The following is a 15,731-nucleotide window of genomic DNA, read 5'->3' as shown; positions in this document are numbered from 1 at the left end:
TCAGAATGCCTCGACCCAAACGAGAAGGAGGACTGTTCTCGGGAAGAGAATAGTTAAACCCGCAGACAAGTTCTCCCCCTCCTAGTTTGGCCCAGTTTGTCTATTTAACGTTATCTGTGTTTGCTGTTGTCTGTTAAATAAAGTTTATATTTTTGACTCTGTCTCTGTGTACCCTCTCTAGTGATTGTGCCTATTCTGGTACCGTTGTGTGGGTTGGTGGTTGGAGGGTGTTTTAAAGGTTAAAGGTGTTTTAGGAGTTTGGGGTGAAAGGTGTGCGAGTGTAAGGAGTCACACTGGAGTCTTTCAGAAAATTTGCAACAAGATTTTATTTTCAAAAACAGTTCAACAGGGGAAAAAAATAAGGGAATGTAACTTGGACCCCCCCACCCCCACCCCCACCCTCCAGGAAAGCCAACTTTTTTTGAACAAATTCATATATTTAACAGGGATAAAAAATTAGGGAATGTAACTTGGACCCCCCCCAACAACCCCCACCCCAAAACACAAACAGAAAACAACACTCAGGTCCCACTGCCCCCCTCACCAGCCCCTTCCATCTCCCTCACTCTCCTGCACAACCGTCCCATGGTCCCCCTGACTTTGCGGCGGAAGAGGTCTTCGTCCTCCTTCTTCTTAACTGTTTGGGGAGGGAGAAAAAGTACACATTAGTGCCAAACATATTTTCCAACCTGGAGTTTACATGGTTACACTTTTTAGTGGCCTTAGCCACAGTGTGAGAAGAGTTGGGCAGTGGGGAGCATAACCTACGTTCTTCCGCCTCCCTCTGCTGCCTTTGCCGCTCCATCTCCCCTTTTAGGTCTGCCACTTCAGCCTCTAAGGAAGTCACCCTGGCCTCCATGGCACGCAGCCTTTCCTCCATAGTTTCTGCTATAGAAATCAAACAAAGAATTTAATCACACTTCAAATGGAAGCATCACAGCAGGCTCCCATATGGCTCCATGGGGGTACACACACATGGGTCTCCCTCAAAGACATAAAACTCTCACCTGCAGCCTGTCCTGAGGTGGAAGGTCCCTCTTCCTCCCCCTCCTCATGCTCAGGTGCTTTTGCCAGCTTGGATGGTGATTGTGTAGCTGGGCAAAGAAAAAGAGAAATCATAAGTAAGAGCAAACAAACCAGAGATGAAACACAGCTGGTGGCCACACCACAATTAGAGTCAAAGCGCATAACCAAAGTGGTTCTACAGTACTGGCGGGCTAAGTCAGAGGGGGTTGACAGCATCTAAATACTTTCTCGAATTTCATTGGGGACAGTAGGGGAAAGAGGCAGCTAGTCATTCCATGCATGTTTAAGGGTAAAACACAACGAGGGCAGCACTCACCCATATGCCTCCTCATTTCCAGGGGGGGGCTTCCCAGCCTTCTCCCATATTTTGACCATCTGGTCGTGGAAGACCGTTCTCCCACTTGGCTGCGGGACCCCCCCCCCCCACTGTTCAAGACTGTTGAGGAAGTCCAGCTTCACCCTCTTAAATTTTGTCCGGACCTGCTCCCAGGTCCGGACGTAGCCCCTCTCCCTCAGCTTCGATGCCAACACCAGGTAAGCACCCTTGGTGTGGCAGTGGGTGCTGGCCATAAGGCGGCCAACACTTTTCGATTGGAGCACAAGCTCCAGAAGTGCCTCAGCCTCGGCGCGCTGCCAGAAGGAGCCCTCCCGTGGCTTCGGCATCTTCGGAATGACGGTTAGGGAACGAACGTGCGTTGCTCCGATCGACCACCCCTATTTTAAATGTATCAAAGCTGCCCACCAATAAAATTATTCCTTGGAACATAAGTGGATTGATCCTCCGGTTTGACAGGGGTCGCCAATACTTCCTGGCTACCCGCCTCCCCAAACTTTCCACGTTCAGCGCTTCCGTATTGTGTTTGTCAATTTCAGCGGGGAGTTAGCATTTAGGGCTGTCAAAGTGCTTTTGGACCAGAGAATCCCCGTTTTTTTGCTGGCTAAGTAGACAAACCGCACAAGACAAGGTTAAACAAAGAACATAAAACTTTATTCAACACCAGAGTAGGAAAAACAATCAAACACGCCTCCTGTTTCTGTAGATGTGGGTGGCTATAGCGTCCCGAACCTTGCACCCCTCCGCATAGATCCTTTTTTTCCTTGCTTCAGGGATGTCTTGTGTGTCCTCAAGGACTACAGGATCAGGTTCATCCACAGGGAAGGGGATGTTATGTCCCTTGTCCTCGCAGATGTTGTGCAAAATGACACATGCGATGATCAGCGGAGTCACATTGTCTATATGCACATGGAGTCGTGACATCAAGCAACGGAACCGGGACTTCAAACGTCCAAAGGCACGCTCCACTACATTCCTTGCCCGGGAGTGACTGAGGTTGTAGTGGCTCTGCACGTCTGTCCTTGGCCGCTTATAGGGAGTCATGAGCCAGCGGCGTAATGGGTAGGCTCCGTCCCCGAGCACCAACGCCGGCACACGCACGCCCTCAATGGTGGCGGTGGGGTTTCCTGGAACAAAGACCCCTTCGTCCATGGCTTTCCTGAGGTTCGATTCCCTGAAAACAAGGGCATCATGCCTCCTGCCACTCCACCCCACCTCGGCATCGATAAACCGTCCGGAGAAGTCCACAGTTCCTTGCAGGAGAACAGAACAAAAGTCCTTCCTGTTCCCGTACTCCTTTATGCTTCCCCGGGGGCACGGATAGGGATGTGGCTTCCATCGACGGCCGCAAAACAATGCGGGAATCCAAGCCTGGCAAACCCGTCCATACTCTGGAATAAGGGAAAGAAAAGAATATAAGCCATGGCATGTCAGCGTGGGGTGCATCGCGTCTTCGTTGCTGACCTGTCAAACAAGAAAAAAAATTTAAAGGGCAAAGGGGATAGAATGACACTCACCGCTCCAAGCCGGTCTCCGAGGCACACGACTTTGCTGAACAATTCCGCCTCCATGGCGAGGCAGAACTCCTTAAGGATATCGCCAACCGTAGTGACTCCGAGTCCGAATTGCTGGGCTACTGTCCGGAAGTACTGAGGGGAGGCCAAGTACCACAATGCGGCCGCCACCCTTTTTTCCACTGGCACGGGGCGCCGCATGCCAGTGACTTGCCTCTCCATGCGTCCACGTAGAGCCTCCACGAGTTCAAAAAATGTTCCCCTAGACATTCTAAAGTTGGCAATCCAGTGGTCATCATCCCAGCGAGCCCACACAAAATTTTCCCACCAGTCAGAGGATCTTTCGTCCACCCAGAACCGGGGGGGGAACCGGACCTCTGCCAGAGCTTGCCAGTGCCTCTTTGCCGCCATGGTTGCCCGTTGAGAACGTCTTGTACTGCTGGTCATCGCTCTGGCAATACGTTCTCGGTATTCCACGAAAGCAGCCCTCCTATGCCGCACGGTGGTGTGGATACGCTGGACCACCGCAAGCATCTGAGACAACAATTGAAAAATAATCCTCTCCATTGCAACGTTAACCTGTGCTGCGGGCAGTAGGCTACGCAAACAAAGAGTGAGGCCGACCGCGTGTCTGCCCAGGTGCATATAAGCAGGTAACCTGTGGGCGTGTACTGTGGGCGGGGATTAACCAATCAAACATATCAATGCATCAACCTCTGGTTCATAGAAAACAATAGAAAACACGTTCCAAGGGCGCCAATGATTGGACGATAACGCGTTGCTACGGGGTTTCCTGGGTTTTTTTAAAAAAAAGGGAACCCCGACAAGTCCGGCTTTAGGGTCGAGGTCAAAGGTGTGCCCGCAGTTTGATTGACGGGCACGGGAGGCCAGAAGCGCTAAAAAGGGACCTCCTTTGTAGCGAAAAGACGGAGAACCGGAAGCCTGTGGGTTACGAAAGTGACGAGAAGTGAAAGTGCTAAATTCCGCAAAAACCGCAGCTGTGCGTTACGGGCACAGCTAGTTACATTTCGCTAGTTGAAGTAGCGATTTCGCTAACAGCAACCAAATAGCAACTTTGAGCTCTGTGCGAAATGGCCCCCAGTGTTGGCCCTTGATAGTTCCACAATCAGCCCTTGCAAACTCTACCTGGAAGGGGAACAGCATTTTCTCGGGGACGACCCCTTGCCGTTTTGGTCCTGGGAAGCAGTGCTCTCTCTGCCATAGAAACGCTACCTTGAGGGAAGACACTAAAACCACCGACCATATTGATCGAGCCCTGAGCTGATAGGACCTTGCTTGTTCAGCAGGAGGATGGTGAAGAAGGCGGTCTGCCTAACCCTTTTGATGGGATGCCGTCCCCTGTGGTGACAGATAGTGAAGAAGACAGCACTGACACGGAAGAAGAGGTGAGTGCGGCCATTACAAATGGAACACAGAGACATTTTTTCCTGGTCCCTTTTGTTCTGAGAAGAGGGGCACCCATGATAGGATTTCCTGACCTGCTTTTTAAACTGACTTCAATGGGTGCCAAAGCCAAATCAGCCGAATTGGGCCCTTAGTGCCCAAGCCTATTTTCAAGTGCTTTGCTCAAATCTTAAAAAAAAGATGAGCCTCTTACAGCTTTCAGTGAAACTTGCTCCAAAGCAAGGGGCATAAGAGCAAATCTTTCCGAAGGTTTCGAAACAGCAGTTCAGTGATGTTCAGAAAACGCATGACACTTCCTAGTGCCTGACCCTTTTCACCTACAGGTATTACATATCAACACTTCTGGTTGCTTTCTGACGTTGCACTGTACTTTCAGGAAAGAGAAGATGAAACTGGCTTGGGTGAATTGAATTATACCCTCCAGAACAATTTTCAAATATTTGCTCCTTCCTGAGGTGCTGAGTGACTCATGTCTTCCTGGTGGCAATCATGTCCTCTGAAACGCCGGCTCATGCCCCTTTTGCCACAGACTGCCTTGCCTGTGCACAGCATTCAAAATGTCACGGGTCCTTCCTCCTTTCTCATTCCAACGTCAGAGTTGCCTGATATCTTGACTATTGTCAGTTCACGTAAATGGGCTCTGATCCACAAAAGCTTGTACTGGGAATATTCTTTAGGGTGCCACAAGACTCCTGCTTCTTTTGTCTTTGACACCAATAACTTCTGCTTATACATTCCCACTCCCCCTTCAAGGATCGCTGCCTTGTTGTGGCAAGGGGGCTTGCGTAGTTCAGTGAAGCTATGAGCTATGCCGTGCAGGGCCACCCAAGACGGACAGGTCATAGCTGAGAGCTCTGACAAAAGGTGATCCACTGGAGAAGGAAATGGCAAACCACTCCAGTATCTTTGCCATGAAAACTCTATGGACAGTTCCAATAGGCATAACGATATGACGCTGGAAGATGAGCCCCTCAGGTCGGAAGGTGTCCAATATGCTACTGGGGATGAGCAGACGGCTAGTACGAGTAGCGCCAGAATGAATGAAGCGGCTGGGCCAAAGCCGAAAGGACGCTCAGTTGTGGAAGTAACTGGTGGCGAAAAGACAGTCCGATGCTGTAAAGATTTTTATTCCATAGGAACCTGGAACGTCAGATCCATGAATCAAGGCAAGCTGGACGTGGTTAAACAAGAAATGACAAGACTGAACATCGACATTTTAGGAATCAGTGAACTAAAATGGACAGGAATGGGTGAATTTAATTCAGATGACCATCAGGTATACTACTGTGGACAAGAATCTCGCAGAAGAAATGGAGTAGCCTTCATAATCAATAAGAGAGTAGGAAAAGCAGTCTTGGGATACAATCCCCAAAATGACAGAATGATCTCAGTTCGAATCCAAGGCAAACCATTCAACATCACAGTGATCCAGGTCTACGCCCCAACCACTGCTGCTGAAGAGGATGAAGTTGATCAGTTCTATGAAGCCCTACAACACCTTCTAGAAGCAACGCCCAAAAATGATGTGCTTATCATCATGGGGGATTGGAATGCTAAAGTAGGAAGCCAAAAGATAACCGGGATAACAGGCAAGTTTGGCCTTGGAGTACAAAATGAAGCAGGGCACAGGCTGGTAGAATTTTGTCAAGAGAATACAATGGTCATAGCAAACACTCTTTTCCAGCAACCCAAGAGACGACTCTACACATGGACATCACCAGACGGTCAACACAGAAATCAGATTGACTATGTGCTCTGCAGCCAAAGATGGAAAAGTTCTATCCAGTCAATAAAAACAAGACCAGGAGCTGATTGTGGTTCAGATCATGAGCTTCTTGTTGCAAAATTTAGGCTTAAATTGAAGAAAGTAGGGAAAAGCACTAAGCCACTCAGGTATGAACTAAATCATATCCCCGACGAATACACAGTGGAGGTGACAAATAGATTTAAGGAATTAGATCTGATAGACAGAGTGCCTGAAGAACTATGGATGGAGGTTCGCAACATTGTACAAGAGGTAGCAACTAAAACCATCCCAAAGAAAAAGAAATGCAAGAAATCAAAATGGCTGTCTGAGGAAGCTTTACAAATAGCTAAGGAGAGAAGGGAAGTGAAAGGCAAGGGAGAAAGAGAAAGATACACTCAACTGAATGCAGAATTCCAGAGAAAAGCTAGAAGAGATAAGAATGCCTTCTTAAATGAACAGTGCAAACAAATAGAAGAAAACAATAGAATCGGGAGGACCAGAGATCTTTTCAAGAAAATTGGAGATATGAAGAGAACGTTTCATGCAAAGATGGGTATGATAAGGGACCAAAATGGTAGGGACCTCACAGAAGCAGAAGAGATTAAACAAAGGTGGCAAAATTATACAGAAGAACTATACAAGAGCGAGCTTAACATCCCTGATGACCACAATGGGGTAGTTACTGACCTGGAGCCAGACATCCTGGAATGTGAAGTCAAATGGGCCTTAGGAAGTCTGAGTAACAATAAAGCTAGTGGTGGTGACAGCATTCCAGTTGAACTATTCAAAATCTTAAAGGACGATGCAGTAAAAGTGCTACACTCAATATGCCAGCAAATTTGGAAAACTCAACAATGGCCACAGGATTGGAAAAGGTCAGTTTACATTCCAATTCCAAAGAAGGGCAATGCCAAAGAATGTTCAAACTACCGCACCATTGCACTAATTTCTCATGCTAGCAAAGTTATGCTCAAAATCCTACAAGCTAGGCTCCAGCAATATGTGGACCGAGAACTTCCAGAAGTACAGGCAGGATTTCGAAGAGGCAGAGGAACTAGAGATCAAATTGCCAACATACGCTGGATCATGGAGAAAGCTAGGGAGTACCAGAAGAACGTCTACTTCTGCTTCATTGACTATGCTAAAGCCTTTGATTGTGTGGAACACAACAAATTGTGGCAAGTTCTTAAAGAGATGGGAATACTAGAGCATCTTATTTGTCTCTTGAGAAATTTATATGCAGGTCAAGAAGCAACAGTGAGAACTGAACATGGAATCACTGACTGGTTCAAAATTGAGAAAGGAGTTCGGCAAGGCTGTATACTGTCACCTTGCCTATTTAACTTGTATGCAGAGCACATCATGAGAAATGCGGGATTAGAGGAGTCACAAATTGGGATCAAGATTGCAGGGAGAAATATCAACAACCTCAGATATGCAGATGATACCACTCTAATGGCAGAAAGTGAAGAGGAACTAAAGAGCCTGTTGATGCGGGTGAAGGAGGAGAGTGCAAAAGTTGGCTTGAAACTCAACATCAAGAAAACAAAGATCATGGCATCCGGCCCTCTCAATTCCTGGCAAATAGAAGGGGAAGAAATGGAGATAGTGACAGATTTTATTTTCCTGGGCTCCAAGATCACTGCAGATGGGGACTGCAGCAAAGAAATTAAAAGACGCTTGCTCCTGGGGAGGAAAGCTATGGCAAATCTAGACAGCATCCTAAAAAGCAGAGACATCACCCTGCCAACAAAAGTGCGTTTAGTCAAGGCTATGGTCTTCCCAGTTGCAATGTATGGCTGCGAAAGTTGGACCATAAGGAAGGCCGAGCGTCAAAGAATTGAGGCTTTTGAACTCTGGTGCTGGAGAAGACTCTTGCGAGTCCCTTGGACTGCAAGGCGAACAAACCAGTCAGTCCTAGAGGAGATCAACCCTGACTGCTCTTTAGAAGGCCAGATCCTGAAGATGAAACTCAAATATTTTGGCCACCTCATGAGAAGGAAGGACTCCCTGGAGAAGAGCCTAATGCTGGGAGCGATGGAGGGCAAAAGAAGAAGGGGATGACAGAGAATGAGGTGGCTGGATGGAGTCACTGAAGCAGTAGGTACAAACTTAAATGGACTCCAGGGAATGGTAGAGGACAGGAAGGCCTGGAGGATCATTGTCCATGGGGTCGCGATTGGTCGGACACGACTTCGCACATAACAACATACACTCCCACTGTCATGATGGTCAGTTCACACTCTGCGGAAGAGGGGCTTGCCCTCGGAAGCGCATGCCTTGTGAGGTCATAAATACAGAACGTCTTGATCTGACATTTCTGTTCTATATAGCCCACCATCTCTTCCCCCCATCATCTGTTCTCACCGTTCCATTTAGACTAATGGAAACTCCTCAATGAGATCTGTACTATTGTATTTGTTAATTACCCCTTTCCTGGGTAAGAGCAGTTTTTCCCATCTGCAGGGACTTAGAGAGGGGGTTATGTGCCTTGCATAGAGATAATTAGTTTTCTAAGGCTGGGGGGATGGGGAAGAAAAGACCAAATGGATGGGGGGAGGACTCTTCCTTTTGGATACCTAGCACCATTTATGTAGCTATCGCAATTATGAGCCATGCAGTATCAACTGCAAATGGAGCTTGCTTACCGGAACTGCCACCTGACCCCATCATCCCATCATGTCTTTGATTAGACTGGAGTTGAGTTAAAAGACCCCCCCTCCTGTCCTGGTTTTTCTTTTCTTTTTTTTTGAATGGCCCACCAAGTAGAGAAAGGCAACCATGTGGACATGTATCGCATGCTCAATGAGACACATTGTGGCCAGCCTCCCCAGTTTCTAGCTTACGGGGCCTTTGGTGCGACAGACCATGGCTGACGCTTACCCCTTCAATGTGGTGGGCAGCTTTATTGAAGAGCTACTGTGGGGTGAAGCAACTGGGGTTGTTTTTAAAGAGGAAAAAAGGGCCAGTTTATAGAAAAATAAAGGAGTAGACTGGACTATTCCGCTGGGGGGGGGGAATCATTGGGCAGAGAGAAGATGACTGCAAGGGAGAAGCGTTTAGCGCAGCATTTTCAGCTATATGCTATGTTCCCCGTATGCAGAGTGTGTTTCTTCCCTTTGGGGAGCATGTTGGGACGTGATGCTTCTCTCCTTTGAAGTGCCACAGTCCAAGAGAAGTATGGCCATTAATGAAAACGTTGCAAAAAGTAAGATAAATAAATATCCCTACAACGGACGAGAAACACTGCAGCCACTCTTTGGATTTTGGGGCCCGAGCACAGTTGTTTGGGGGCAGGAGCAGGACAAACAGAACAAAGGCCAACGATGAAGTGGGAATAAAGTTCTGAGTAGCTGGAAGAAGTAGAATATGAAGTGAAGCTTCTTCCTAAATGTATTTTAAGTTGTTCTCTTTGAAGGGCAGGAGAGAAAAATTGTTAGACGTGGTGATCCAAGAGGCTTTTCTTTTCTGAACCCCTTGCCCACTGGTTTCATTAGCATTCTCAAAAATAATTTGGTTTTGCCCACATAGTTAAACAAGCAGGACCCCTGACTTATTGTCGTAGGTACTAAAGGAAAAGGTAAAGGTATCCCCTGTGCAAGCACCGAGTCATGTCTGACCCTTGGGGTGACGCCCTCCAGCGTTTTCTTGGCAGACTCAATACGGGGTGGTTTGCCAGTGCCTTCCCCAGTCATGACCGTTTACCCCCCAGCAAGCTTGGTACTCATTTTACCGACCTCGGAAGGATGGAAGGCTGAGTCAACCTTGAGCCGGCTGCTGGGATCGAACTCCCAGCCTCATGGGCAAAGCTTTCAGACGGCTGCCTTACCACTCTGCGCCACAAGAGGCTCTTGTCGTAGGTACTATATATGTTGTAAGAGACCATCTTATATGCAATTGTTGTGGGTCGAGCAGTCATAATTTAATGCATGGTGACCGAAATGGGCTAGTTAGGGTAGCAGGAGTGTATTCTCTGTCAGATTGCTTTGCCCGCCTCTGCAGAACCCTTGCACAGGGAAATCTAGCTGCAAAACCCCATCGGAAGTGGTTGATCCAAGCATCCGCAGAATGCTGAAAAACTAAAGTAACAGTTCGAAGGTTATCAAGGGATTCAGGAGCATGCCAAAAATGCCTTCAAAAGTTGTCGGGTGTTTTCAGATGGCGAAGGCATCACAAGGTTTAAATGAAAGGGGTAACAGATTTGTGTAACTTGCGTTAAAGCACCTTCATTGCGTCAATGTTTTCCCCCCCAAAGGATGAATGGATAGAAATAACTGAAGTCACCGAGATAATAGAAGTCACACAAGTCTCAACAGAATTGTAAGTCTCCACGTTAGTCAGATAATACTACGGGTGCCAGGCCCCTCCTGGCCATTGGTAGGGGATTGGGGGGGGGAGGGAACGACTGGGGTTGCCAGATTCCTATCAGAAAACTCCAGAAGATCTGGAGGTGGGAGTCTGAGGAGGACAGAGACTTCAGTGGGGTACAACGCCACAGAATACATCCTCCGAAGCATCCATTTTCTCCAAAGGAACTGATCCCCATAGTCTGGAGATGAGCTGTCACTCCAGGGGGTCCCTAGGCCTAACCGCGAGGCTAGCGTCCCTCATCCATAAGGGTGGTCCTTCTGTACTTGGGGGACGAGTCCCAAATCCAGAAACTGCAGCATACATCTGATCAAAAGTACTTGTGGTAGTCCAGGGGAAGGCAGGAGGGAAATGCTTTGATCCTAATTATGAGAAAATAGCTGTGCTTTTTTACCTGCAGCCTATCAGTTTAGTGCTCTGCCCAGTTACCCCTGCGGCTGATTCCCAACACAGATTTTTCTCTATGTGGAATACAGCCCCCCCCCCCGCTTTAAATCCCTACACAGCTTTTTCCTTTAAGCTAGATAGGAGAAAACCCCCCACTTTTGATCCAGCTGAGCAGAATCACTGCTGAGCAGGGCCTCCATGTGGATGTTCCTTCTGCAGGCATTACAAGCAAGGGGACAGTGTCAGACTTTGCATTCCCTTCCCCTTTTTGGCCCCGTAAAGGTCTCTCCCTCCCTCTTTTCCAAGTTGAGGTGTGACCTATTGCCCCCATGGTGAGAACCGCTATCTCATTAGCACCCCAAAGCATTTCAGTTTCCAAAATATGTGAGTTTCTGTTCCAGCTGGTATGAAGCAGGACCCAATGATGAGCCTGACTGGAAGAAGCCAGGCAACAAATGGTGTGCAAGTCTCTCAGACTGGTAAGCAACTTCCACAAAGCTTGTGTCAGATTGTGGCAAGAACACTGAGTATGTCTCACTGCTGTTCACCACAGCACTTCTGCATAGTCAGCTGCTGGGTCAGCCCCATAAGTGGGTCACACCAGTTACAGCACAGACAAAATAGAAAGAGGTGGGAAAAGAAGATGGGCACAGACAGTAAAGTGCAAAAATAGTTGTCCAGAGCAGGCATTTCAGCAGTGCTAGTCTGATGAGCCTAGTAGGAGCTCTTTAAGTCTTGTCTTTCTGCTTCTCTCTAAGAAGAATCCATAAAGTATTTTAGGTGTTGTTTGCTCAAGTTGAAGAGAAAAGTCTGAAACCCATGAAGTCTGAAACCCTAAACGCAATTCAAGGCATTTTCTTCCATATTTCTGGCTGTGACCTAGATGAACTAACCATAAACGAGAGAACTTTGAGCACAGGCCATGGGTTGGATCCAATAGAGAACATTTCCTTCCTCTAGAGCAGGCTCTCTCAACTGTTTTTCCATTGAGAAACCCCTGAAATATTATTCAGGCTTCAAGAAACCCCAAAAGTGGCACAATCATGTAGAATATGGTCGGGAAGCAGAACTGTGGGCGCCTGATTTATTTAAAATCTGTAATTCCTTCTATTAGCCATTCCACAGTTTCTCCAGTAGCTTTTTATGTTTGACTTTTGCCTTCTCTTTCCCTTTCAACTGTTATGGCTTTTCGGGCAAGGAGCCCTCCGGTAGTCCTGAGAATAACCTGTCCTCTCTCTCCACAGGTTCTTTGATTTACCGATAGTGTGCCTGTTCCTGTTCATCTTGCAGAAACTGCTGCTTCCTGGCCTCCTTTTTGCATGTGTTGCATTGCTCACAATTGTCTACATAGTGCCACCATATGGCCATCATGCTGTCTGGAGCGAGTCCAGGGGAAATCACTGGACTCACCTGCGGTTGCTGTACCTGCAGCTGCCCCCAATGTAGCTCTGCTCCTCTTCATCCATTTGTGCAAAGGAGAGGAGGACCAATGCCAAACACTAAAAAAAAAAGGAAAAAAAAGGAAAAAAAAGGAAAAAGAGATCTGTGAAAATAACTGTGAAAGATGCCAAACTCTAAAAAAAAAAAAGAAAGAAAAAAGAAAAAAAAGAAAAAAAAAGAGAAAAAAAGAGAAAAAAAGAGAAAAAAAGGAAAAAGGAATCTGTGAAAATAACTGAAAAAAAGGAGAGGAGGACCAATGCCAAACACTAAAAAAAAAAAAAAAAAAGGAAAAAAAAGAATAAAAAAAGGAAAAGATCTGTGAAAATAACTGTGAAAAAAAGGAGAGGAGGACCAATGCCAAACACTAAAAAAAAAAAGAAAAGAAAAAAAAGAAAAGAAAAAAAAGAAAAAAAAAGAAAAAAAAGAAAAAAAAGAAAAAAAAGGAAAAAGAAATCTGTGAAAATAACTGTGAAAAAAGGAGAGGAAGACCAATGCCAAACTCTAAAAAAAAAAAAAATCTGTGAAAATAACCGGCTAGATAACTTAAGCCACAGTTTTCATGAGAACCAACCCTGCCCGAGAACCCTTTGAGAAGGACGTGTTATTTCAAGCGTTCTTAAAAGTGTGTTAATCGACTATACAGTTGTTTCAGGAGTTAGTGAGCCTTCTAGAAGGACATTGTATCCATATTTAAGACAAGTCTCCGGAGCCTGCTTTAAAAAGGCCCCATGCCCCGAAAAGAAGAAAAAGGCTATTTCGATGTAGGACTACATCGCCCCCCTACCCTTTCCCTTGATTCTCCCCTACAAATTCTCCCCTCCCACTATTGTTAGCACTTCCTTGTTCTGTTTGTAGATGAAATATGCTAAGGCGCATTTATTGTGCTCGTCTACTATTTTGTTTTCTCTTATTGTGTGTCTCAGAGGACTCTGAGGCATATAAATTATCTGTTTTGTCTATTAACCACGTGTATCCGAACTAAAAGAAAAAGAAAAAGAAAAAGAAAACCTGTGAAAATAAACCGGCTAGATCACGAAAGCCACGGTTTTCGTGAGAACCAACCCTGCCCAAGAACCCTTTGAGAAGGACGTGTTATTTCAAGCGTTCTTAAAAGTGTGTTAATCGACTATACAGTTGTTTCAGGAGTTAGTGAGCCTTCTAGAAGGACATTGTATCCATATTTAAGAGAAGTCTCTGGAGCCTGCTTTAAAAAGGCCCCATGCCCCGAAAAGAAGAAAAAGGCTATTTGGATGTAGGACTACATCGCCCCCCTACCCTTTCCCTTGATTCTCCCCTACAAATTCTCCCCTCCCACTATTGTTAGCACTTCCTAGTTCTGTTTGTAGATGAAATATGCTAAGGCGCATTTATTGTGCTCGTCTACTATTTTGTTTTCTCTTATTGTATGTCTCAGAGGACTCTGAGGCATATAAATTATCTGTTTTGTCTATTAACCACGTGTATCCGAACTAAAAAAAAGAAAAAGAAAAAGAAAACCTGTGATAATAAACCAACTAGATAACTAAAGCCACGGTTTTCGTGAGAACCAACCCTGCCCGGGAACCCTTTGAGAAGGACGTGTTATTTCAAGCGTTCTTAAAAGTGTGTTAATCGACTATACAGTTGTTTCAGGAGTTAGTGAGCCTTCTAGAAGGACATTGTATCCATATTTAAGACAAGTCTCTGGAGCCTGCTTTAAAAAGGCCCCATGCCCCGAAAAGAAGAAAAAGGCTATTTCGATGTAGGACTACATCGCCCCCCTACCCTTTCCCTTGATTCTCCCCTACAAATTCTCCCCTCCCACTATTGTTAGCACTTCCTAGTTCTGTTTGTAGATGAAATATGCTAAGGCGCATTTATTGTGCTCGTCTACTATTTTGTTTTCTCTTATTGTATGTCTCAGAGGACTCTGAGGCATATAAATTATATGTTTTGTCTATTAATCACATGTATCCAAACTAAAAAAAAGAAAAAGAAAAAGAAAACCTGTGAAAATAAACCAACTAGATCACTAAAGCCACGATTTTCGTGAGAACCAACCCTGCCCGAGAACCCTTTGAGAAGGACGTGTTATTTCAAGCGTTCTTAAAAGTGTGTTAATTGACTATACAGTTGTTTCAGGAGTTAGTGAGCCTTCTAGAAGGACATTGTATCCATATTTAAGACAAGTCTCTGGAGCCTGCTTTAAAAAGGCCCCATGCCCCGAAAAGAAGAAAAAGGCTATTTCGATGTAGGACTACATCGCCCCCCTACCCTTTCCCTTGATTCTCCCCTACAAATTCTCCCCTCCCACTATTGTTAGCACTTCCTAGTTCTGTTTGTAGATGAAATATGCTAAGGCGCATTTATTGTGCTCGTCTACTATTTTGTTTTCTCTTATTGTATGTCTCAGAGGACTCTGAGGCATATAAATTATCTGTTTTGTCTATTAACCACGTGTATCCGAACTAACAAAAAGAAAAAGAAAACCTGTGAAAATAAACCAACTAGATCACTAAAGCCACGGTTTTCGTGAGAACCAACCCTGCCCAAGAACCCTTTGAGAAGGACGTGTTATTTCAAGCGTTCTTAAAAGTGTGTTAATCGACTATACAGTTGTTTCAGGAGTTAGTGAGCCTTCTAGAAGGGCATTGTATCCATATTTAAGACAAGTCTCTGGAGCCTGCTTTAAAAAGGCCCCATGCCCCGAAAAGAAGAAAAAGGCTATTTCGATGTAGGACTACATCGCCCCCCTACCCTTTCCCTTGATTCTCCCCTACAAATTCTCCCCTCCCACTATTGTTAGCACTTCCTAGTTCTGTTTGTAGATGAAATATGCTAAGGCGCATTTATTGTGCTCTTCTACTATTTTGTTTTCTCTTATTGTATGTCTCAGAGGAATCTGAGGCATATAAATTATCTGTTTTGTCTATTAACCACGTGTATCCGAACTAACAAAAAGAAAAAGAAAACCTGTGAAAATAAACCAACTAGATCACTAAAGCCACGGTTTTCGTGAGAACCAACCCTGCCCAAGAACCCTTTAAGAAGGACGTGTTATTTCAAGCGTTCTTAAAAGTGTGTTAATCGACTATACAGTTGTTTCAGGAGTTAGTGAGCCTTCTAGAAGGACATTGTATCCATATTTAAGACAAGTCTCCGGAGCCTGCTTTAAAAAGGCCCCATGCCCCGAAAAGAAGAAAAAGGCTATTTCGATGTAGGACTACATCGCCCCCCTACCCTTTCCCTTGATTCTCCCCTACAAATTCTCCCCTCCCACTATTGTTAGCACTTCCTAGTTCTGTTTGTAGATGAAATATGCTAAGGCGCATTTATTGTGCTCGTCTACTATTTTGTTTTCTCTTATTGTATGTCTCAGAGGACTCTGAGGCATATAAATTATCTGTTTTGTCTATTAACCACGTGTATCCAAACTAAAAAAAAGAAAAAGAAAAAGAAAACCTGTGATAATAAACCAACTAGATAACTAAAGCCACGGTTTTCATGAGAA

General features: G+C 45.5%; 1 protein-coding gene across 1 annotated transcript in view; it reads left to right on the top strand.

The window, feature by feature from the left end:
* The first annotated feature begins 4,175 nt into the window (after positions 1–4,175).
* LOC143824571 (dickkopf-related protein 3-like) overlaps positions 4,176–15,731 on the top strand; it is a 35,804-nt gene continuing 24,248 nt past the window's right edge. The window contains exons 1-3 of the mRNA XM_077311979.1: positions 4,176–4,280; positions 10,302–10,366; positions 11,203–11,280. Coding sequence (XP_077168094.1) covers positions 11,257–11,280 — 24 coding nt within the window. The 5' untranslated portion in view covers positions 4,176–4,280; positions 10,302–10,366; positions 11,203–11,256. The remainder of the gene's footprint in view (positions 4,281–10,301; positions 10,367–11,202; positions 11,281–15,731) is intronic.

The sequence above is a fragment of the Paroedura picta genome, chromosome 15 (genome assembly GCF_049243985.1).
Source record: "Paroedura picta isolate Pp20150507F chromosome 15, Ppicta_v3.0, whole genome shotgun sequence".
Taxonomy (NCBI): domain Eukaryota; kingdom Metazoa; phylum Chordata; class Lepidosauria; order Squamata; family Gekkonidae; genus Paroedura; species Paroedura picta.
This window is presented reverse-complemented; position numbering and strand designations above follow the sequence as displayed.